General features: G+C 35.9%; 1 protein-coding gene across 1 annotated transcript in view; it reads left to right on the forward strand.

The window, feature by feature from the left end:
• The window catches only part of Cypl (peptidyl-prolyl cis-trans isomerase-like 1 Cypl), a 76,006-nt gene that overhangs the window by 47,120 nt on the left and 5,329 nt on the right, over positions 1-23,557 (forward strand). Inside the window, exon 3 of the mRNA XM_090391137.1 lies at positions 10,169-10,237. Within this exon, the coding sequence (XP_090247263.1) occupies positions 10,169-10,237 (69 nt within the window). The remainder of the gene's footprint in view (positions 1-10,168; positions 10,238-23,557) is intronic.

A 23,557-nucleotide genomic window follows, 5' to 3' on the forward strand; every position in this document is an offset into this window, starting at 1 on the left:
GCATTGTCAGCACTTGTGATGTGCCCGTTATTGAAATTGTTTTGTCAAAAATGATATGTAAAACAGTTAAAATTTTATGTACTTATTTGAATAGTTGATTGTAATTTAAAATATTAAGTTTTGTGTTTTTATGAAGACATTCTTTTGTCGCTAATGTAGACACCATGTCAGCCATTGTATTTAGTTTCTTGCTTGCCAGTTTCAAGGAGTGTGCATGCTCGCCGAGAAGTTTGATGTGTGATTGACGGCTGACAAGAACAGCGTTCGGTATCGAAGCAACGAGAGAAATCAACAAGACAGCGTTCGGAAGGAAATTAGAACACAGGCCGTCAGATATTTAGATTCGGAGGAATTTGAGTTTTTTTTTAAAGTGAAAGAGACTGTCAATAAGCATAAGTGAATAAAAGAAGAAGTTGCTATTTATGTTCTAAAGGAATGTTCGAGAAAACTCTGATTAGGAAGTTTCACCTGTATTAAGGACACCGGATCTAACCGTTATTTCTACTAAAAAGAAGACAGAATTAAGTCAGGAAGAATTAATGTGTGTTACATAAGTGATGATAAAGGATCCTATGAAAATGAAGAATAAAGTCATATATCTTCGGAAAAGGGCCTTGACAGAGAAAGAAACTGGCTGTGAACATTTTGTCATTGTGAAACAAAGTGTTTAGTCTAGTCTTAAGTGTAAGTTTATTTTTAACAGGCCTTGGATCCAATTAAATTTGTTGTTAGTTATGTAATATTATTTGAAGTGTATATATATTGTTTTTGTTTTATTAAATGTGTTTATTTTGTATTTTGGTCTTGAGTCAGTGATTTATTTGGATTCTGAAAGCAATAGTAAAAAAAAAGGAGGTCATTGCACCAATCGGAGTGAACCCTTGTGCAATAAATAAATATATAGGTACACTCAGAAATAAATTAAAAATAATTGTTGAACAGAGATCATCTCTATAGACAGGATAATATTAAATAATTAAAAATCCTATATTTAAACAATGGTGCAGCCGGTAGGATTAATATTATGATAATATCCTCTGTATAACCATCTCTAAATATAAAAATCTTCATTTTTAACAACAGCCAATGGCAATTCATTTCAGTCACACACACCACTCTATGATAATAAAAAAAAAATCTAGTTTTCATTCCTTTCTTGACAGCATTCATTCTCAGCATCCAAGGATTCATTATTGTCCTTTCCCCACCATTCATAAATTGACTCAACTGCCAACCTGGCAGAGAACACTTGTTTTGCTAAATCTTTCCTCTCTCATTCTTTAAGTGACCATACCATCTGAGATTACTTCTGCTAACACATTCCTGGATGCTGACAGTGTCAAGTTCTTTTCTAATATCCCTGTTTTTTAATATGATATGGCTACCAATACTATTTGTTCATGCCTCTAATCTTTCTATAGGTTCTCCATTCACAGTGCAGTTGATATTTTCAATGATTCTGCCTATCATTGTCTTGTTATTGCTGACCTTCATACCATATCTAATAAAAAATTAAAAATCAGCTAATGCCTTTTATTCCAGTATAGGGAGTAGGCGAGTCTGTTTAGCCCTATCTAACTTTTTTGGAGACTGAGTGGGCAATTCAATCTCCACTGGCAGCCAATCAGAGATAGCTGGCCCAAGGCTTTCTCTAATTAAGTGGCATGCAGTGAAGAGAGATGGCTCAACAAGTGCTGCCATCTCGTGGTCCCTAACCTTAACACAATATATTTAATGTCTGAAATAATGTGGGTTCTGCGGTCGATTTTCTTGAGTTTACGGGACAAAAAACCCGAGTTTACAGGAGAAAAAACCCGCTTGCCCATGCCAGAGATCGACTAACTCGGGAACCAGTCGAAAAAAGGCTTAGAAAAATTTCCTCTTTCGAATTTAGTTGACGACTAAATTCGAAACAAAGTCTTCCTTCATGCAGTCAAGCGACATGGTGTGCAAACGCCAAATCCACTGAGCTACATGGGCTCTACCATATCTATTACAACAATTATTCAATTTAGTCAGGGAATCATGCAGACTTGTACTGGATTTATTTAGAAGTATAACATAATTCACATAAAGTAAAGAGCTGAGATTAACATCTCTAATTTTGATATGCGATCATTTCATAATGTGATCCATATAGATAATGAATAACAGAGGGTATAATGTACATCCTTGTCTGTCACCAGATTTAACATTAAACCATCTCCCTGTACTTCCTTCAATTCTAACTGCTGACTTACAACTCAAATGAAGACTAAGTATTGTTTGATGTAATGCCCCATTGACTGTAGTGTTTTGAATAGCTTCTCTCTTGGCACCTTGTCATATACCTTTTCTAGATCTACAAAACTTAAATACAGATTTTTATTATATTGCCATGATTTCTCAACTATTTGTCAAAGTGAAAATCTGATCTTGATAACCTGTATATGGCCTGAATCCAGCTTGTTCTTCACCAAGCTTCCCTTCTACAACCCTTCTCAACTGTTTCTCAATGATAACATTATTATATAATGTGAGTAAGCTGCTAAACATGAACATGAGTAAACCCATTCTGTTCATTTATTTATTTATTTATTCTTATGGCAAAGCAACTACAGGTCAATGTCCCAACCAGAAAGCCAATCCAGGGCCTCATCTGTCACTGCGTGGATGTCCTGGAGGCCACCATCATGAAATTGATGCCTTAGGCAGTCATTCACAATATGAGTGATCGTCTGGACCACAGGGGAACAATCACAATAAGGGTGGTGTGATAGTCTCCATTTATGCAGTAGGTAGCCACATCTGCCCTGGTTAGTTCTGATCCTGTTGATAAATGACCAAATTTTCCTAGGAAGGGCAAAACCAGCCTGTGGAGCACAGGGATCTTCAACCAGAAAACCATTTGTTCAAAGATTGTTGGAGCAGTGTTAACTCCACATGTCAGGTGTTGATGGAGGCAGCTGAAGACAGTTCATCCATGGACCAGAAAGGGTTTCGTGATTTTAGGCAAATACTAGGTGGATTTATGAGAATCTCGTGCAGGGGCAGGAGCAGATTGCTCATTACTTTATTAAATACTTTAATCAAGGCTTATCTTCTCCTTATATTTGGTGGAGCAATGTTAGATAGGACAGGCAGCCAGGGGAGGGGGTACTTCTCAGTGTCCCACTAATTGTGCACATGGTAGAGTTTAGCTGAATGTCTATAATGTTAGTGTTTGTGCAATTCTTTCCCAGAGGGGGGCACAGTATTCTGCTGCAGAGAATGCGAGAACTAGTGCAGACGACCTTAAGACATCAGCACCACAACCCCAGGTTGTTCCAGCAAGCAATGAGGTGATATTATTTCTCATTTTAACTTTGTTGGACAGGTTGGTGATGTGTGTTTTATAGGTTAGGCTTCTGTCCAGGCTCACTCCAAGGTATTTCGGGTGAGACTCATGTTCTACCATTTTGTCACAGAAAGAGAGGTGTCGATTTCCCTCTCCGTTGTTTAGGTGGAATGCTGTGGACACAGTTTTTGTTGGATTTGACTTCAGGTACCACTGCTTGAAGTACACTTTCAGGATGTTCAGGTCCGTGTTCAAGGTTGTTCCCACTTTGGGAAAGGAGGTAGACTGGTGTAGGATAGCAAGATCATCGGCATATACATATTTGCTTGAGCTGGTATGTGGTAAATCAGACTTGTGGATGTTAAATAGTAAAGGGGATAACACAAAGCCCCGTAGAAGACCGTTGTGTTATCCCCTTTACTATTTAACATCCACAAAAGGAGGGAAAAAGAGCTGGCCCAGATTCCTCACAAATGTGGATCCAGATCTCTCTGTTGGAGAGAATGGATTCAAAAAGCTGGAAAGTTGTTTTACACCTTATAATATTACTTAGCTTTAAGAGGAGGCTCCTGATCCAGACTGTATCATATGCTGATGTTAGTTCGATGAAAGTGACTCTGGATTTAAGTTTCTTCGGAAGCCTGCTTCAATCTGTGTTGTTAGGGCCAGGACCTGGTCGCAGCAACTTCTTCCCGGCTTCAAGCCAGCTTGTTCAGTCAGGAGTGCTCTTTCGATGAGTGGTGAAATTCTTTTAAGGAGAATTCATCCAAAGACTTAAAGGCGGAGCAAATCAAGAAAATAGGTCATAGATTTTTGACATTATTTGAATCTTTCCGTTGTTTGGGCACATACCAGGGAAATATAAGAGGTTTTCAGTAAATAGTAAATGATTAGTCATTTGTCAAGAGTTATCTCTGGTAGTTTGTATGTTGTCAGATCCCCCCCCCCCTAATTTTCGCAGAGGTGACTTTTCAGTGATTTTTCAGTTGCTTACACCACCCTTGTGCAAGCAGTGTGATTACTGTACATTTTTTCTTCTCCAGTGGAATCTTTTCTGAAACTCAAATTATATTGCCTGGAAGTCAGGCTGAACTGGCTATTCAAAGGAATAGCCAGTTCAGCCTGACACTCTTTTAGCATCCGTGCTGATATCTCATCAGTCCCTCAGTTTGTGCAACAACTCAAATACCTCCTCCTCACACACCTGAGTTTCTTCATTCAGTGAAGAGTTAGTAGTAAACACAATGTTGTATATACCAGGTTGATAGCTTTTAGTAAAATGGGGTGCTCATTTGTTGAACAACCTCTTCTGGATCTGTCACCTTCGCACTATCTGCATTCAGTAGAGTTATTCTTTTATATTCATTCTTTTATTCTTTCTTATACTTGCAGCATATCAATAGAATTCTTTGGGGTTAGGGTTGTCTTTTTCTTACTGAACTTGTTTCTTTTCATACTCAGCATGCATTGCATCTGTAATTTGCCCTATATAGGTGAAACAGGATGCACAATTCCTATCTTCATAAAAAGGAACATAAACGGCATATTAAATTTAATAGCTATGGTAAATCTGGCCTTTCTGATCATGCTCTGAATACTCTACATAGAATTGACTGGAAAGGCACCTGTTGTTTATATCACACCAAAACATAGTATTAACATAAATTTAAGAAGTTGGAAGTTTTTTCACTTGGTTAGACTATTCCACCTTAGTATCACAACCTCTGGGTCTGGCTCCCACTGATGAGACCTCAATAAAGGTCGAAACCGGTCCGGGTAGTGGCCCTTCCCTTAATGCATGGTATTATACATGTCTGCAAGGAGATGTGCTTTGCATTATAGGAGATACTAAGACAGGTGATGAGAGCTTAGTCCATCTTTACCACGAGTTGCCTCAGTCCTGAAGATACTTTATGCGCAAATTTTGCTTACACTTGGATAAAGGATAAAGAAGACCTGTGAAATTCTTATCAACTACTCTAATCTTAACAATGACGATGGCCTAAAAATCCCAAGAATATGGAAGGCACTTATTCTACCCATGTAACCTTTCTGCCCTAAGAGTTAATTATAAATAGGACTGTAGGTAATCCAGGATCTTAACTCTAATATAACAATTCTCATGTTAAATTAGGACATCACTTTTGCTATAATAAAACTATTTATATTAAATTGTTTTCTGATGATGTTATATATAGAATATAGCTTTAATGTAGTTATTTTATTTTATTTTTATTTATTTATTTTTTTCACTAGAGGTCAGGCCAGTAGAACGACTATTGATCAAATCATTGTCTCTTTGGCATACTGCGTGAAATGTAATAGAGCTTATGTGTGTGTAGGGTGATTATAAAATAACGTCAAGCGTTCAGCGCCCTCTAATGAGTAATGTATTGGATGAAACACACCAATATTTGGTAGATGTACATAGTGGAACATGGGGATTCGATTTAATGAGAAAAAAAAGTAACAAAAGTCACCAACGGGAAATTTTGGCACTGCCAAATTAATTTTAGTAGGTGTGACTAATGAATGACTAAATGGCAAATGAGAGACAGCACACATCAATTTCATGATGTTTATTGTTAATTACTAATGAGGTTCAATATGACCACCATTCTGATGTTCCAGGAATTGCATACGGTGCACGACATTTTCCACAGTGGCTCGCAACATATTGGAATTGATTTATCTCACGTGTAACGTTATTTGATCTTTCAAAGTTGGAATATCGGGTACATGTCCTTGATACACAATGCTTTTAAGAAATCCCCACAGCCAAAAGTCACAAGGATTGAGATCAGGCAATCTCAGTGACCATGGTGTGGGAAATGCACAACTAATGATTCTTCTGTCAGAGAAATGTTGTCACAAAACACGCTGTACCTGAAGTCCGATGTGCGGTGGTGCACCATCCTGCATGAAGATGGTAGAATCGAGACATCCTCTTTGCTGCAGTTGTGGAACCACAAAGTTCTGTAGCATATTGGCATACCTGTTAACATTGACGGAACAGGTCACTGGTCCATTTTGGCGATTTTCCTCATAAAACTATGGACTGATGATAAAAGCTGCCGTAAATCCACACCACACTATGACTTTGGGCAAGTGGATAGGCATCTGCAGACACACGTGCGGATTAGTTGCAGCCCAAATGCAACAGTTGCGTATGTTAATATCGCCGTTCAGACAAAAGTGCACTTCATCACTCCATAAAATCTGCCACGGCCATGCATCATCCACTTCCATGCGCGCTAAGAATCTCAAAGTCAAAGATAAGTTGATTCGTGTGATCGCATCACCAGGGTGCAATTCTTGAACATGACTGATTTTATAGGGGTAAAACTTCAACATCTGATGTAGGGTTTTCCACACCATTCTGTATGCAATATCCATTTGCCGGGATATTGCTCGTGCACTGCTGATACCCTGCACATTTGTCATCTCCTGTTCCACAATAGCAGTTGCAACTTGTTCAACTTGTTGGTGATTGATTGGTTTGCATCCCCTGCTTACCTGCACTGCTAGAGTTTCAGTAGTTTCAAATTGCCGAATCAGTTTTCATAAGTTTGTTATGCTAATTGGTCCTTTTCGTAAATTTTTCATACGGCGAAAATCACGAAGACAAGTACTGGCATTATTGTTTCACTCATAATAGAGTTTGACTAACAAAGCACGCTCACGTAAGGTAAGTGGCATCGAAAAGCACTTCGTCTACGAATGATAAGAAATCTCACAGGCTTTCCTTTTATTGCATGATCTCTCACGAGAAACACGATAATGCAAATTAATGCATTTTACTCGGTAAACAGTGCCAAAATGTCCCCTGTTGGCGACTTTTGTTACTTTTTTTTTTTTTTTCGTTAAATGGAATCCCCATGTTCCACTGTGTATGTCTACCGAATATTGGTGTGTTTCATCCAATATTACTCGCTAGAGGGCTCTGAACACTTAACATTATTTTATAATCACCTGGTATATCAGGAGCGAATATTCTGGGTGTGCGGTGCTCATCCATGAAATATCAGTATCACTGATATTATATTTTTGCATTTATTACTGTTAAAGACTCCCCCATTTGTTTGCAGACTTTATGCGATTCCTAAAATTAAACACAATATACTAATGCTTCATTGCCCTCTTCACGAGGACAATAAAGCATTAGTGCTTCATGAAGAGGGCACTTTTCGACACATAAACATTGCGTCACATTCGCGTTAATAGCCCGGGTGTGCTTTCAAAATGTATGCACCTTTGAGCCCTTCGAAAAGATGTAAAGAGGGTGTAGCGGGTCAAATTCTTAGCGTGTTAGTATTTTTTAAGCTACTGGGAAGGCGAGACTGGGTGAGCTAACATTTTGAGCTCACCCACCACTTAGCAGCTGTGATTGGTTATTGTGTCAACCAATGCAATTGAATGTTGTCACTTGTCATGAGTTGTTATTATTATTATTTGACACTTCCAGGGAGTCCAAAGACTCATCGAGGGAGAGTGTGCCAACAGCATCGAACAATTGGTCCCTTTCCAACTACTAACCGCACTCAAACTTACTTAACTGGGCCATTAGTAGCAGAGGCTCTACCAATCGACCAACCTTTGAGTTTAGCACTTTATATATCCGATGGCTGTATTACAGACAACTGTTACACATTTTCTGGAACTGAAAATTTGAAAGTGGATGTTAGGAGAAAAATGCTAATTGTTTTTTCTTTTGCTTGTGCAGTATAGCATCTGTTGAGGTTGCAAAGTGTTTTAACGATATAGAGACATTTTTATTCCAGTCTTCGGAAACAACAGACAGTAAAAAAATATCTATTCCTGAATAAAAATGAATATTCTGTGTATTAAAAGACGTTGTTGATCTACAACAAAATACCAGCATATGTGATAAGACAGAAGAACCACTGATACCAAAAAAACTAATGAATGTAGGATTCTAGAAAGTGTGGATAATTCCGATAATGATCGGATGTCATGTATACTGAGTCTCAGTAAACAACTTTCTATAGTTGACTCTATAGAAAGTTCCTATTCAATCTTTTCATTTTACTTACAGGCTATTAATACTGCCAATTTTATTTCAAAACTTATGAAGTTAAAACTTGAGTCCTCTGATTATCATCAGTTCTGACATCACTTCACTTTTTACTGATATTCCTCTGAATGATACCCCTGAATTTCTTTCTTCTAAATTTCCATCTGACATTGTCAACCTTTTTTTAAGTTTGTTTTGAATTCAAGATATTTTACTTGGAATACCAAATTATAAAGCCAAAATAGGGTGGGGACTGCAATGAGCTTCCCATTAACTCCAACTCTAGTTGAAGTTAATGGGAAGCTCATTGCATATCTCAAGCCCTGTCTCTGGATTTGCTATGTTGATGACTTTTTGCCACCTAAGTACATGACATTCTACAAAAAATTAAAAATGTCCTACAAAAAATTAATGCTTGCATCCCAGAATCACATTCACTATAGAAAAATAATTCTAATGCTAGTACTTTATCATTTCTACATGTTCGAGTTAAACAAGAAGCTGATGGCTCTATCACATTTCCATATCTTCAAACCTAATTTCTTTGGCTGCTAATATTCACCCGACATCAGCACCTCATCCTTTTTCAAAAGTACAGTATGCTCAAATCACTACTATCAGGAGTCCACTGTCTTCTCTTCAGAAACATCTTTTCAGCAAGAAAGCTCTCTTATTATGCAAGCTTCCAATTTAGAATTCATAGACAAAATCAGACAATCATTTTTTTTCTCCTAATTCTACAAAAAGGGATGACTCCCACAGGATTTCCATTCCATACAACACCTATGAATGTGCTTCTTGTGTCCTTAAGAATGCCAAGCCTACTTTTACTTTCGCAACAACAACAACAACAACAAAGGAAAAAAATTGCAATCCTGGAGTACAACACAATTCACTGTAACTGCAAGGAATGTGGTAGATTTATCCTACTTTGGACAAACTGGCCATTCTGTTGCAAAACATTTCTGAACACCAGTCTTACATCAGACTGGAAAAAAAAAAAATCCTATCTTTTTAAAGAAAGTGCTGAGTTGTCCTCCTTCATTATCACAATCTCAATGATGGACTGTGCCCAAAATCTGTAAAATTAATTTTTAATTTCTTTCTTTTTCTTAATTTTTTTAAAAAAATATATACAACATGTATGTATTGGATTCTAATGGAGTAATAGTTTATAACTTAGCATTCTCACAACAGCACATGAAAAAAAAAAACATTATTTACAACACTTGAAAAAAAGTTGTAGTTGAATTTTGATTATTTATTCTTTTGCACAGATCCTGGTTTGCAAGGCACAAAATGAAATGTTCGTAATTATGGTATAATTCATTAATAAAATGTCAATTGTCTTTGGAATTACAGTTCATATATATTATTTATGTTGATATTTTTATCCCCTGAACTTTTTTCTTCTGTAATTCAATTATATATATATGTATAACTTTTACTGACTTAAATGTTTTTATCATAGGTTCATGGAACGAACACTTATTTTCTTTTGAAAAAAAAATATTAATTTTACTTATTTCACTGATAGATAATTATAAAATGTTATGTTGACCTTATGTGTATTGGTCATTTTCTGCATAATTTCATAAAATTAAGAAATTGTGGGAGAAACAACCTTGTGGCATTAGATAGATCATCAGAAATTTCATATAGACGGATTGCCATTGTCACAGCAGGCCTTTTTTACTTCACTGGCATTTTTGATTTCACATAATAAATTTCACTGCCAAAATACTAATCTGGTTCTATTGTTTACATTGAAATTCATTGTTTTAATTAAATAATTTTTGTATATAATATTCATATAGGTAGAGGTGGTGCTTCAATATATGGAAAATATTTTGATGATGAAATTCATCCAGAACTGAAACATACAGGTGAAAAATATAATTTTCATTTTTATATTACAATAAAAGCATTGATTGTTTCAAAATACTGCATGTAGTAATGAATTATTAGTTTCTGTTGCCTAATAATGAAGCTGATCACTCACTTTAATACAAGTATAAAGTCTTGAATCTAGAATGCAAAACAATAACACAACCATTTTTATCATCTTTTGTTTAAAAAGAAAGGCAAATATGAATGAAATGTTATGGTGCATGATGGTAAGAGCAGTCTAAAAGTGGTGTGTGTGTGTGTGTGTGTGTGCGCGAAAAGTTATGAAAGCAGTAGAAAAATGAAGGGTTTGGCATAATGTTGAAAAATTTTGAAGCGTTGATGAGTGCACCACATGGGAGTTAGTGAGACGAAGTGTTTTTCGGTAGCTAGCAGAGAGAGCAAAAAAAAAAAAAAAGGAAACAAAACACATGAAGTAAAGAAAGATAAAAGAAATCAGAAATTGATAAAAAAAAAAAAAAAGAAGAAGAAGAAGAGGACATGATTCAGGACATGCTAGACGAATGAGCAATGAATGCATTTTCCTAGAGCAAAGATGTGTGATGTGACTGAGCAATATATAAGCAGATAGAATGCGGATGATGTGATTTGTGTTGATTTGAATAAATGAATGATTAGAAAGGAGGTAAGTATAATGTGAGAGATATGAGATGCAAAAGAGTCAAGATTGTGAGTCTTGCCACATTATGATATGACAGAAGTGAACTGAGGCAGAGAGTTGAGATTATGGAGTAGATTGGATACATTAAATAGTGTGCAGTACGTTGATGTACAGTGTTATTTTGATAGTGGAAAGGATTGGTACTTGCAGGATGAATTACACTTGAATGATTGCTGTAAGGTGTTAAGAGGAATTGTTGTGTATTGAAAGAATGAATGTGAATAGCTAGGAGGAAACAAGATGTACCTCAGTGGTTGGCTGACAGCAAGGACTTACACATTAAATTGAGAAACTGTGAGTGTAATAACAGAGAGAGAGAGAGAAAATCATAATAAGTTAAGAATGACCATTCCAGTGGTCATCCTTAACTTGTTATGATTTTCTTAACTTATTATGGACTAGTTTTTATGAAGAAAGAAAATTAAAAAGAAAAAGGACCAAAAATTATTAGTATTAGTGAAGCATGTCTGATAGGGGAAGGAGGATATTATTACAGGAATGCAGTGTGATAGGTTTAGGGCAGGGTTCCCAAACATTTTGCCATTACACCTTCCTTTAATGTAATTTTTAATGTACACACTTCCCCTAAAAATCCAAACACTAATATGAACACAAATGAAAGTGAAAACAATGCAATAAACTTTATTTTTAATAAAAATATTAAAAATAAACATGTTCAAATGAAACAAAATAATAGATTGGATACATTAAATAGTGTTTAATGTATCTATTTATTTATCCTAAACAGCTATAAAAAACAAATAAACCAATTTTAACTTAATGATCTGAGAGCTGGGTTAGGAATAAAATCCTTGACCAAAGACTAGAGACCGCAGATATGAGTGTCCTGAGAAAGATTAGGAACGTGAACAGATGGCACCAATGGCAGTATCATATTAAAAATTGAGGATATTAGGAAAGAATTTGACATTGTTAGCATCCAGGAATGTGTTAGCAGAGCTAATCTCAGGTGGTATGGTTGCTTAAACAGAATGGGAGAGGAAAGATTAGAAAAAGACCCAGAGGAAGACCAAGATATAGGTGGATTGATACAGTAAAAAGTGCCTTACAAGATAGAAATACAGGAATACCTTGTATAGCGCATTGAACAACACGGGTTTTGGTCTAACACGGTTTTTATTATTACATTAACATTGTCAACACTGACCGGCGACTCCTGGGCGCTGCAAGTGACAGTCGAGAGGCACATTTATGCAGTAGTTATTCGATTGGCTCTCACATAGACACGTTCTTTCCCTGTGGCATTTTATTATTTACGTTAATATTAGTATTTAATATTTTTTTATTATTTAAGTATCAGTGAAACGAGACAAAACAAAGAAGACACTGTTGGAGTAACAAAAAAAACGCAAGTGGTTGATATTAGAGAAGAAATTTGAAGTTATAAAATGTCACGAGAATGGCGCTTCGTTTGCTAAAATAGCATGTGAGAATTCAATGAATGAGTATCAATGAATGAGTCATCTGTACGAACAATTATTCAGAGCAAAGAAAAGATTAAACGACGTGGAATGAGCACCGCTTTTTATATGTCAAAAGTGATCACGAGAAATCGATCTTCTACAGTGGAAAATATGGAATGCCTTCTAATGATCTGGATTGAAGATTGTAATCAGAAAAAGAGATTCCTTTGAGTCAAATGACTCAAAGGAATCTCTGAGTTTTGAAATTTTAAAATCCAGGCAAAAGCAACAAGTCTATATGACAAAATAAAAGAAAATGAAAGTGAAAATGAAGGAGGTACAACCAGTGAAACTTTTATAGCAAGTCACGGGTGGTTCTACAATTTCAGATAGCGTATGGGACTCCATGACACTAAAACTGCAGAATTATTTCCAATGAATTGAAGGAGCTTATTGAGAAGAAAGGCTACATAGATGATCAAATTTTTAACGCTGACGAGACTGGCTTGTTCTGGAAAAGAATGCTATCGTGCCCATTTCTAGCAGAGAAGGAAAAAACATAAGATGGGTATAAAGTGTCAAAAGACCAATTGAAACTTTTACTAGGAGGTAATGCATCAGGTGATTTAAAATTGAAGCCACTGTTAGTGTACAGAGCGGAAAACTTAAGGGCTTTACAAAGAACATTTACCTGTTCATTGCTGTTCGAATAAAAAAGCGTGGGTGACTTATTCAATTTTCAAAGACTAGTTTAAAACTTGTTTCTGCCCTGAAGTTAAAAGCTATTGTAAAAAGAATGATATTCCTTTCAAAATTTTGCTTTTATTAAACAATGCAGGCCATCCAACTCTATTGACTGACTTAGATGAAAATGTCAGGATTCATTTTTTCCCTCCAAACACAACATCAATTCTGCAGCCGATGGATCAAGGCGTTATCTCCACTTCCAAGGCTTACTATTTAAGATGAACTTTTGCTCAAGCTATTAAAGCTGCAGCAGAAGAAGGTTCTTGGACTTTGAATGAATTTTGGAAGAAATTTAATATAAAAGATGCCATTCAAAATATTTATGAATCTTGGCAAAAGGTGACTCAAAGCAACATGAGAGCTGTATGGCATAATATCTTGTCGCATTGTTCAAAGGACTTTGTTGCCTTTGTAACACAGAAAGAGAAAATCTCAACAGAAATTGTACAGATGGGCAAAGAGCTTGGTTTTACAAGTTTAGATTGTAACAATGTGAATGAATGTATTCATTTTCATTCAAATGATCTGGATGATGAAACCCTTTTGGAGTTGGAACAGCAATGAGCCTATGAAGCAGAAGAAGACAAAGATGACCCCACTGATGTCATGGTTGAAGAATTTTCCTTTGCTGACCTTTCAACTTTTGTGAGAAAAATCGACGAAGCTTCCGACTTTCTTATAAATGCCGACCTGAATTTGGTAAGAAGCATCAAAGTGAGACAAAGTCTCAATAATTCCATCAAATGCTACAGAGATTAGTACTTGAAGAGACAAAGAAGACAAGGATGGTTCAACGAACACTAAAAGACTATTTTAGTAAAAAGTAAATTACTGTATGCTAAAATTGAAGCAATATTTGTTTTGTTTTCTACAACTTCTATTTCAATTTAAAAGGATTTTATTTGTTATTTAGTTAATAAAAATAACATTTTTTTTTTCGTTTTTAAAATTTTTTTATTATCCTAAATTTTTGTAGTAAACAAATTAAATTGAAAACCTTTATAAATAGACCTCGAACAACGCGGACGCTTCTTGGAACTAATTAACCGCGCTATACAAGGTATTCCTGTATAAGATATGATAATGTTGGAATATTGACAGGTAACAGATTGATTTGGAGGAAAATTATAGATAGGAAGTTAGTAATGACGTAAGTTTTTCATATAGTACTATCATAGCGTGTACATCCCTTGAGGGTACATGTCAGGAATTTGATGATGATGATGATGATGAGCAGCTATAAAATAATTATGATTCTTAATAACCACTTTAATGAGATAGATGTTGCTGCTTTCAACTGGTTAGGACAGAAAATCTAGGAACAGTCTTTGACAGTGGTAAATATTGTGTCTGGCATCCAATCAGTTTCTAATCTTTGTCTTCACACTGACTGATGTTGAAAATTCAGATTTGCATAGATGGTTATAGCAAATGGCATTAAGGCTAAAAGAACATTATTTGCCAAAACTGAGTATGTAGCCATTTGGGAACACCAGAATTCATCAAGATTTTGATTTGGCTGAGTGAGTAGGTGTACGACTTGCAGCTTTGACAAGCTGGCCAGAAGCGAAAGCAATGTTTGTGCCTCTTCACCACCATGTTACTCACTTGAAACTAGTATTTTGAGAAAGGTGGATTTATTGTAACAGTGTACAGCTAAAAGGTTCTTCACACCTCCCCTGAACTTTGTATCTCCCAAGGGAGGTACATCTCACAGTTTGGGAAACCCTGGTTTAGGATATTCAGAGAAGATAAACAGGGTAGGAAGGGCAGTGATTGTTACTAATGACTGCAAAGGAATTATATCCAACCAGAGTAGAAATTTCTCCTAAGGTTCCTGGTAGTATGAGTAATATTGGTAGTGAGTGGTGAAGGCTCTTTAGGGCAATACAGATATTAACATGACAAAATACATATTTGGGTGCTGACTCAGAACTGGGGGGGGGGGTCATCTAAAGAAGACTACTAACTACATAGGCATTTAAACCTCACAAGGAGGATACAAGGTGAACTATCATAATGGATGATTTCAACTTTGGGAATATAGATTGAAGGGAAGAGAAAGAAAATTTATAGAATTACTGAAGGATAATTACCATGAAAGGTACTCATGGTATAAAAACATTGAATAAAATTGGAGAATCTGCCCATAAATGAGGTGATGCGAGAGCTTTTACAAAGAAGAGACAAGTGTGGAAGGTGATTATAATAAATGATGAAGACTGTTTGTAGGAGTTCCTGATGTGAAAAACTGCATGTTAAAGGAATCAACAGTGCATAGAAAGTAGGCAGGATATCTGAAGGAAGCTATATTTAACTTCATTGCCAGAGTTATGAGAATAAATTACATGGGAGTTAAATGGATGAATACTATTTTAAGACAGGAGCTATGTAAAAAGAGAATTTTATTGATCTGATATTGTTAGAAGAGTGATAAGGCCATTATAAATAAGACCAGAATAGTGTCTGTTGTAAAGGAGAAAGAAGTTAGTTGAAAAGACAAGGAAATCTAAGTGAATTTTATTGCTGTGTATTAAGTTAAAGGAAGAATGACCATGGAAAAATAATATTATAGTTGAGTCATTTGAATAAGATATATATATTCCAGCCATATCCATTAGCTCTCTGGATGCTGAAGGGGAACCAGACAAAAAACAAACAAACAAAAAAAAAAAGTAAATGAGTTAGCAGTATTAAAGCTATTGCAAGAACTTACATTGAATACACTATTCATAAATGTGAATGTGAAAAAAATGAAAAAATAGCAATACCCCCCAACCAAACCAGGTTGTTCAACTTGAATCTCAGCGCATTCATGATTCCTAACGAGTAGAAGGAGAGTGCGATAATTCTTTTAAACAAGGGTGTTCGTGCTAGGACTGATGCAGTGAATTATAGACCAGTCATTATCTCTGATGCAGGCATCAAGATATTGTAGGAGCTGATTAGGAATCACATTGTGAGGTGAGTAGACATCATTGGGATCCTGTATATAGGATAGCATAATTTTTTTTTTTAAGGTAAGCATTTCTTTAGAAATGTTCTGATATTCTATAACAGGGTTTCCCAAATTGTGTTCTGCAGAAAGTGTTCCATGATGTCAGTGACCAAGCTGTGTATTTTTAAAAATGGAAGTAATTCGGGAAAGGTGATACTGCTGTTTATGACACCGGTCATAAAAACTGCCCACAAGCCGATTACAACAATAGGCAGCGTATCCTCTGTTCTCAAAACTGAAAGAAATAACATGTTGCAAATGTCAGTGACCAAGCTGCATATTTTTAAACATGGAAATATTCATGAATTATCATTAATTTTCACACATCGAAATCTTTCAACATTTGGGAAAGGGAATACCGCTGTTTATGACTGGTCATAAAAATTGCCTGCAAGCCAATTACAACAATGGGCAGCATATCCTCTGTTCTCAAAACTGAATGAAATAACATCTGTGTTGCAAATGTTAGTTACCAATCTGCAAGGAAATATAAAGAAAATTTTTCCATTGAAATTGAAGATCAAGGTAGTTTGTATCTGGTTCTCAAATCTAGTAATACTGAATACTTTCTTCGCAAGTTCGTATTGTAGGGTGAAAGTGCTTGTTTCGAAACTGTAGTGCCATGATTTTTTAAAAGTAATAGGCTTACAGATTTAAATTTTAATATGAATAAGAGACAAGGGACTTTGTTTAATTTTGGTGTTAAGAAATCTCTTATTGAAGTTGTTTGTGACGCAACAGATAGTGATTCATCCACCTCCGGAACAAAGTGATCTCCAGGATGTACAAAAGGAGGAGAAAACTACCAGCATGCAGGAGAAAAAAGTCTGCATTCACTCGTAAGTACTTATAATAATATTATAAATTTTTGGTGAACAGAATGGGATATGTCAATGAAAATCAGCACAAATTAATTAATGATGTTGGCCTGAGGAAACTACAATATGCTACAAGATTTCATTAGTCCAGTGATTGATAACTGATTTAAATGTAATTTTATATTTGTCAACATGTCGCACAGTATACATAAGTGTATACTAATACGCTTTATGATTATGCCATAATTAATTATTTATACATCATGAAATAACCAAGGTGTTCCGTGAAAATTTCAGGATTTGTGAAGCGTTCCGTTGTAGGAAAAATCTGGGAATGCTGTTCTATAACATGACATCTAAGCTGGATAAGAGAATTAAGATACCATGCTATTTCTGAATATTGCCATAGCATTTAACAAGATTTCACATGAGACATTGTTATCCAAACTCAAAAGGATTGGTATGCAAAATAAACATATGCCATGGATAAGAGAGAGAGTGACTGACCTACAGACATCAGAAAATGACCTGACCACCCCCTCCTTCTCTTACGTGGTAAGAGAAGGAGAGTAGTTAGGGATGTACCATAGGGTTCTATGTTTTGTCCGTTGTTGTTTAACTGGTATATTAATTATATTGGGAATGGTCTAGATCAGGGGTGGGGAACCTGTGGCATGCTTGTCAAACATGGCATGCCAATGACTTTTTTTTCCAGCATGCAACCCAGGGCTCACCTTAAAAATAATTAAATAAATAAATAAATATCCAACATCTTAACCTAAAGGAACTTCAAGAAGTGATGCAAACAGCAACCAAGGTTGTTAATTACATTTCTGCACGTGCTTTGAATAAAAAACAATTTCAGAATCTATTGAATTAGGTGGATTCGGTGTATAAAGGACAAATAATGTACAATAATGTTCGTTGGCTTAAATGAGGTCTTGTTCTGAAACTATTTGTTGAATGCCTTGTTGAGATAAATCTCTTTTTGACTAATCAACAAATATCTTATAAAGAAATGTATGACATCATATGGGTTTGTAAACGGATATTTTTTTTTGCAGATTTTTGCAAACATTTAAATTACTTTTCCTTAATCTACAGGGCTCTGATAAGACTCTTGATGTTATCTTTAACATCAAGATATCCATATCTTTATGGATGACATAAAGGCATTTGAAATAAAAGTAGGAGTGTTTAAGAGGGATGTAGACAATGAGAGATTTAGATATTTTCCAAACCTAAAGAAATACATCAGTGATCTCCAAAAGGATGACAAAACAGATCGCCAATGTCTTTAAAAACTATTTTTAAATGTCATTGTGTCAACTGTTAAGTTCAGAGAATTAGAAGAGACTGCAAAATTCATTAGTTTCCATGCACTATAAAACTGGCTGAATTAAACCTGCAAATTTTTTTCATGGATAAGTATGGATGATTCTGAAATGCGGTTGATTGATTTTCAAGGTAGTTCAATTTATTATTATTATTATTACTGACACCTCTAGGGAGTCCAAAGACTCATCGAGGGAGGCACCCACTCTACAGCTCTCTGTCTCCACAACTCAATCCACCCACCATCACCACGACTACTAGTATTTTTCACAGATGATCACAAACATCCATGCTCATGGCAGGATTCGAACCCGCAGCCTTTTTGGCTGGAGAGCAGATACTAACCACTTGGCCAACCAGACCGGAGTTAACATCCAGATATGCAATATATGATTTCTAGAGCAGGGTTGTACCTTTCAAGGCATGGACTGTCAGTGCATCTTCAAATTAGCATGAGAAACCTGACAAATCCCTCCATGAATAGGATCTTGCATTAATGTGTACAGTTACTTGTGAAGTATGTCCAACTCAATATTCATATATTTTATTTTGAAGATGTATCCCAGGATAAACTCTCGGCACAATTCCTATCCAGAAAAATGAACATAAACAATACATTAAATTTAACAATTTTGGTAAATTGGATACTATGCAGGTCAATGTTTTGAACAGAATGTTCAATATGGCACCATGGGAGATTTAAGGAACCAGATCTCACAATGGAAGTGATAGTTGCCATTCTACTGGAAAATGAAATTGGCAGCATTACCTGTTGCTGTTGGAAAAACCAATCTGTTAGTATGTCATATTTGATCACTGTCAGTGCATCTTCTGCAAAAAAAAAAAAAAAAGAAAGGACCAAAGACCCATGTGAATGATATGGCTTAAAAGGCTTAGAGCAGGGGTCTTTCAACGCATGGCCTGCCAGCCATTTTGAAAAAATAACTACTTAACATTAAAACGCGATTAAATAAAAAATAATTTCAATGAAGCCCGTGGGCCACACTGCGGTATTTAGAATTGTAAGATGCTTTCCAGATTCACAAGGAATGTTATGCATTTGATACTTTACATAAAATCCTATAAAAATAAATATTAAATAGACGTGCTTCTTCAGCCATCTACAGCGCCAAGCTGTACTTAAGTACTAAGTACAGCTTGGCATGAACAGTGTGATATTTGTGTATAAGCGCACGCAGGTTCGTCGTGTCAGCCATCGCCTATTGTGGTTTTATATTGCCAGACTTTTTTTTTTCATTAGTGTGAGACATATTCAATGGATAATAACCGTTACACGGCCATTTTGGATCATTTTTTGGGTTCACCTTCCATCAATATGGAGTCTACGAGTAAAAAGCAAAATCAAGTGATTCTTGTCAGGTTTTTAATGAAAAGTGGACCAATTTGTACTTTTTTTGTGCCAATCAACAATAAGCCAGTGTGTTGAATTTGTCGTGAGTCAATGTCAGTATGAAAAGAATATATTATGAAACACAGCATGCATCCAATTTCGATCACCTTCAAGGGCGGCTTCGTGTGGACAAAGTGAAGCGTCTCCAAATTGCTTTAAAATGCCAGCAGGGTACGTTTAAAAGCCTTCTTGGACGGCGAGTTTGTGAAAGAGTGTCTCATCGCTGCTGGGGATATTCTGTGCCCAAATAATAAGGAAATGCTTAAAAAAACGAGTTTGTCTGGGGTAACTGTAGCACGCCGTATTGAAGAACTTGCCAATGACATTGAAGGAACTTTAAAAAATCGGTCATCTGAATTTACGTCATATTCACTTGCTTAGATGAGAGCACAAATGTGAGGATACAGCACAACTGGCTATCTTTGTCCGTAGCATTGATCAACAATTCAATGTGACAGAAGAACTGCTTGTTCTCATACCTATGAAGGGAACGACGAAAGGCACTGATATTCTTGAAGCCGCCAAGAAAACGCTCCAGCATTTTGACCTCAGCTTAACCAGCCTTGAGGGTGTGGTAACTGGTGGTGCCCCTGCTATGGTGGGAAAGAACGAAGGGTTTGTTGCACTGCTACGGAAAGAACCAGAACTAGAAGGAAAAGATTTCGTCCATTACCACTGTTTAATCCACCAGGAGAATTTGTGTGTGAAAACTATTGGATTTGAGAATGTCGTGAAAGTTATTGTGACTGTCGTTGACATTATTAGGGCAAGAGGATTGAATCATCGTCAATTCCAAGAGTTTTTGACCCAAGCATGTGAAGCGGATCACGACGATGAGGTTTATTATAGTGATGTGCATTGGTTGAGCAGAGAGATGGTTCTTAAAAGAGTCTTTGACTTATGGATGAAATACAGCAGTTCATGCAAACCATGGGGAATTCGATTGTGGAATTTAACAATCCGAAGTGACAGACTTTGTCTTTGTGACCAACATCTCATTGCATATGAATGACCTAAATACGTGGCTACATGGCTACAATCCAATGATCAACTGGTGCACACTCTGTTTGATCACGTCAGAGCTTTTGTGGCTAAGCTCAAACTTTTTGAGGTGCAACTCACAAAAAAAGACTTAACTCATTTTCAGCTTGCGAAGTGAGTTCAAAGAGAGATTTAGTGATTTTCGTAATCAGCAGTCTTCTTTAGATTTATTTTCAATGCCATTCAGTGTCAATGCTGCTGAAATGCCAGGCTCAGTACAAATGGAGCTGCTTGAACTCCAAAACAACTCTTCCTTGAGAGAAAAATTATTCAGTGTGTCCTTGCTGACATTTTACAAAGATTACATTTCTGAGGACTCATTCCCTAATCTTTGCTGGCATGCTTTGAAGATGTGCTCTTTGTTAGGTAGCACATACTTATGTCAGCAGTTCTCCAGAATGAAGCATGTGAAGTCCTAGACAAGAACTCAAATTACGGACCAACATCTCGAGAATACTCTGCGCATAGAGACTTCCAACATTGATGCCAACATCGACAAGCTGGTCAAGGAAAAACATTGCCAAGTTGCCCATTGATATTGTAAAAAACGAATGTTTTCTTCGTTAAATTATCTTTTTTTTCAAGTATCGATTGTATTTACTTATCATGAACCCTGACTCCTACCTATGCTCTTAAAGCTGAGTTTGTTTATTTTTATAGGATTTTAAGTAAAATATCAAATAGCATTCCTTGTGAATCTGGAAAACATCTTACAATTCTAAATATCACAGTATAGCTTAGTAGTCCTCGAGCTTCATGGAAATTTTTAATGCAGCCCACACTGTCTGAAAGGTTGAGACCCCCTGGCTTACAGTGAATCTCTTTCATATTGAACCACAGTATGTGGAGTTTTAGTGTCTCCCATATGCTGAATCATTATTGCTATTCACTTTTCTCTTTAAATGGGATGTAGACTCATCACTGAATGGGAGGCAGTTTACATAGCCATCTTTATTTTCCACGTGACTCTGAAAACGTCGGCAGAAGTTGTATCATTTTGCTTTATCTTTCTCTGTCAGGGCTTGCAGCAGATGCAAGCAATAAGGTTTCATCTTCAACTACCTATGGAGAATGTGTGTCAGTTCAGATTGTTCAGTGAGGAATGTCTGGATCATAGTGTGCCTTATTGATTTCCTAGGGCTTTGCTGAATGGTGAGGCATAAATGTGAGTTGTGGCTTCCTCAGACACATTTGGCTGTTCTATGCTCTGTCCTTTACAAATGTACCCCTTCTGCTCCATCTGTTTGTACCACAGTAAATATTGTTATGACCTGTTGTATCAGACATGAAATGATTTTTACACTGCAGTTGCAGAACCAAGTTTAGCAAACTCCAACAAATAATATTTTCTTCTCTTGTATGAACATAATGAACAGTGGGATACCCCTTCCCTCTCCTCCCCCAGTGTACAACCTTTGGCTGTTGGTCAAAAGTTTGAGGAAAATTGAAAAACATAAAGGTAACTTTATACTGTGGAGTAGACTACATGTTCATGTGAAACCTAGTTGATGAGTAATAAATATTTGAAATATTTAAGTTTGATTCTTTTTGAATCATCCTATATATTTATAAACTGTTGCATATTGTGAAATCACCTGTGTAACTGGTGATTTCACAATATGCACCTGTGTAGCAAAAGAGGCCAGAGAACTCAACCAAGAAACTCATATGATAACTCTTGCTGATGCCAATGCACTAGCAAAAGCTAAACTAATTCCATTGAAATCAGTGATACAACATCAAATTCCCGAGATCAATGCTGACAGAAGGACCTCCACTACGATAGCAAGACTACGAACAGGACATTATAGAGGAATGAAGATCAATACAGATGATACGAGAACATATAGAAACTGCAACAACTGCCCCAATACGGAACTGACACCCACTCACATCTTTACCTGTCCAGCAATTACAGCAGCCTTGCAAGAAATAGATCCTAATCCTGAACAACAGCTCTATACAAACAAAATCACAGACATAGCCAAAGCAGTACAAAGAGCGCACGGAAACATCTAAGACTCTTCAAAGGACAAGACAACAACAACAACAACCTGTGTAACTAAGTTGTAAATACTGTGCTGATGTTCTTTATAGAAATTCAGTGAGCATAATTTTAATCTAATCAAAAACGTTATTGTATGTTAATTTTTTGTAATACAAAATTTCACCAAATGTTTTATTTCCTAATTTTTTGCATAACATAATGAGATAATATTGTTGATTTTACTGTGCTGTAATCAAACTGAATAGCTATTGAAAGTTTGAGAACAATCCTATGCATTACTTTTGTCTGCTATCACAGAATGATGATGGAACCATTTCTACATTAACTACTGTTTTTCTCCAAGTATTTTCCTGGATATGAGTTTATTAACATAAACGTGCTCAGCAGATTCTGTAACTTGTAATCAAGATCTGCTGAGCACATTTCTGTTCAACAGATATGAGTTTATTATTATAATTATTATTTTGTGCTTTACCACTACCAATGATTTTCATAAATACAATCTCCTTGTAATTACAAAAAAACTATCAATGCCAAGTGCTTCAGGAATAAAGTTTTTCTCTTAATTTGCAAGCCAGGAAAATGCTTGGAGAAAAACAGTAGTTAATGCAGAAATGGTTCCATCATCATTCTGTGACAGAAGTAATGCATAGGATTGTTCTCAAACTTTCAATAGCTATTAAGTTTGATTGCAGCACAATAAAATCAACAATATTATCTCATTATGTTATGCAAAAAAAATATGAAATAAAACATTTGGGGAAATTTTATATTATAAAAAATTAACATACAATTTCTGTTGAACTTTTTTGATTAGATTAAAATTACGCTCACTGAATTTCTATAAAGAACATC

Source organism: Typopeltis vanoorti, chromosome 1 (genome assembly GCF_054136105.1).
Source record: "Typopeltis vanoorti isolate ZY-2024b chromosome 1, IOZ_Tvanoo_1.0, whole genome shotgun sequence".
In the NCBI taxonomy this organism is placed as follows: domain Eukaryota; kingdom Metazoa; phylum Arthropoda; class Arachnida; order Uropygi; family Thelyphonidae; genus Typopeltis; species Typopeltis vanoorti.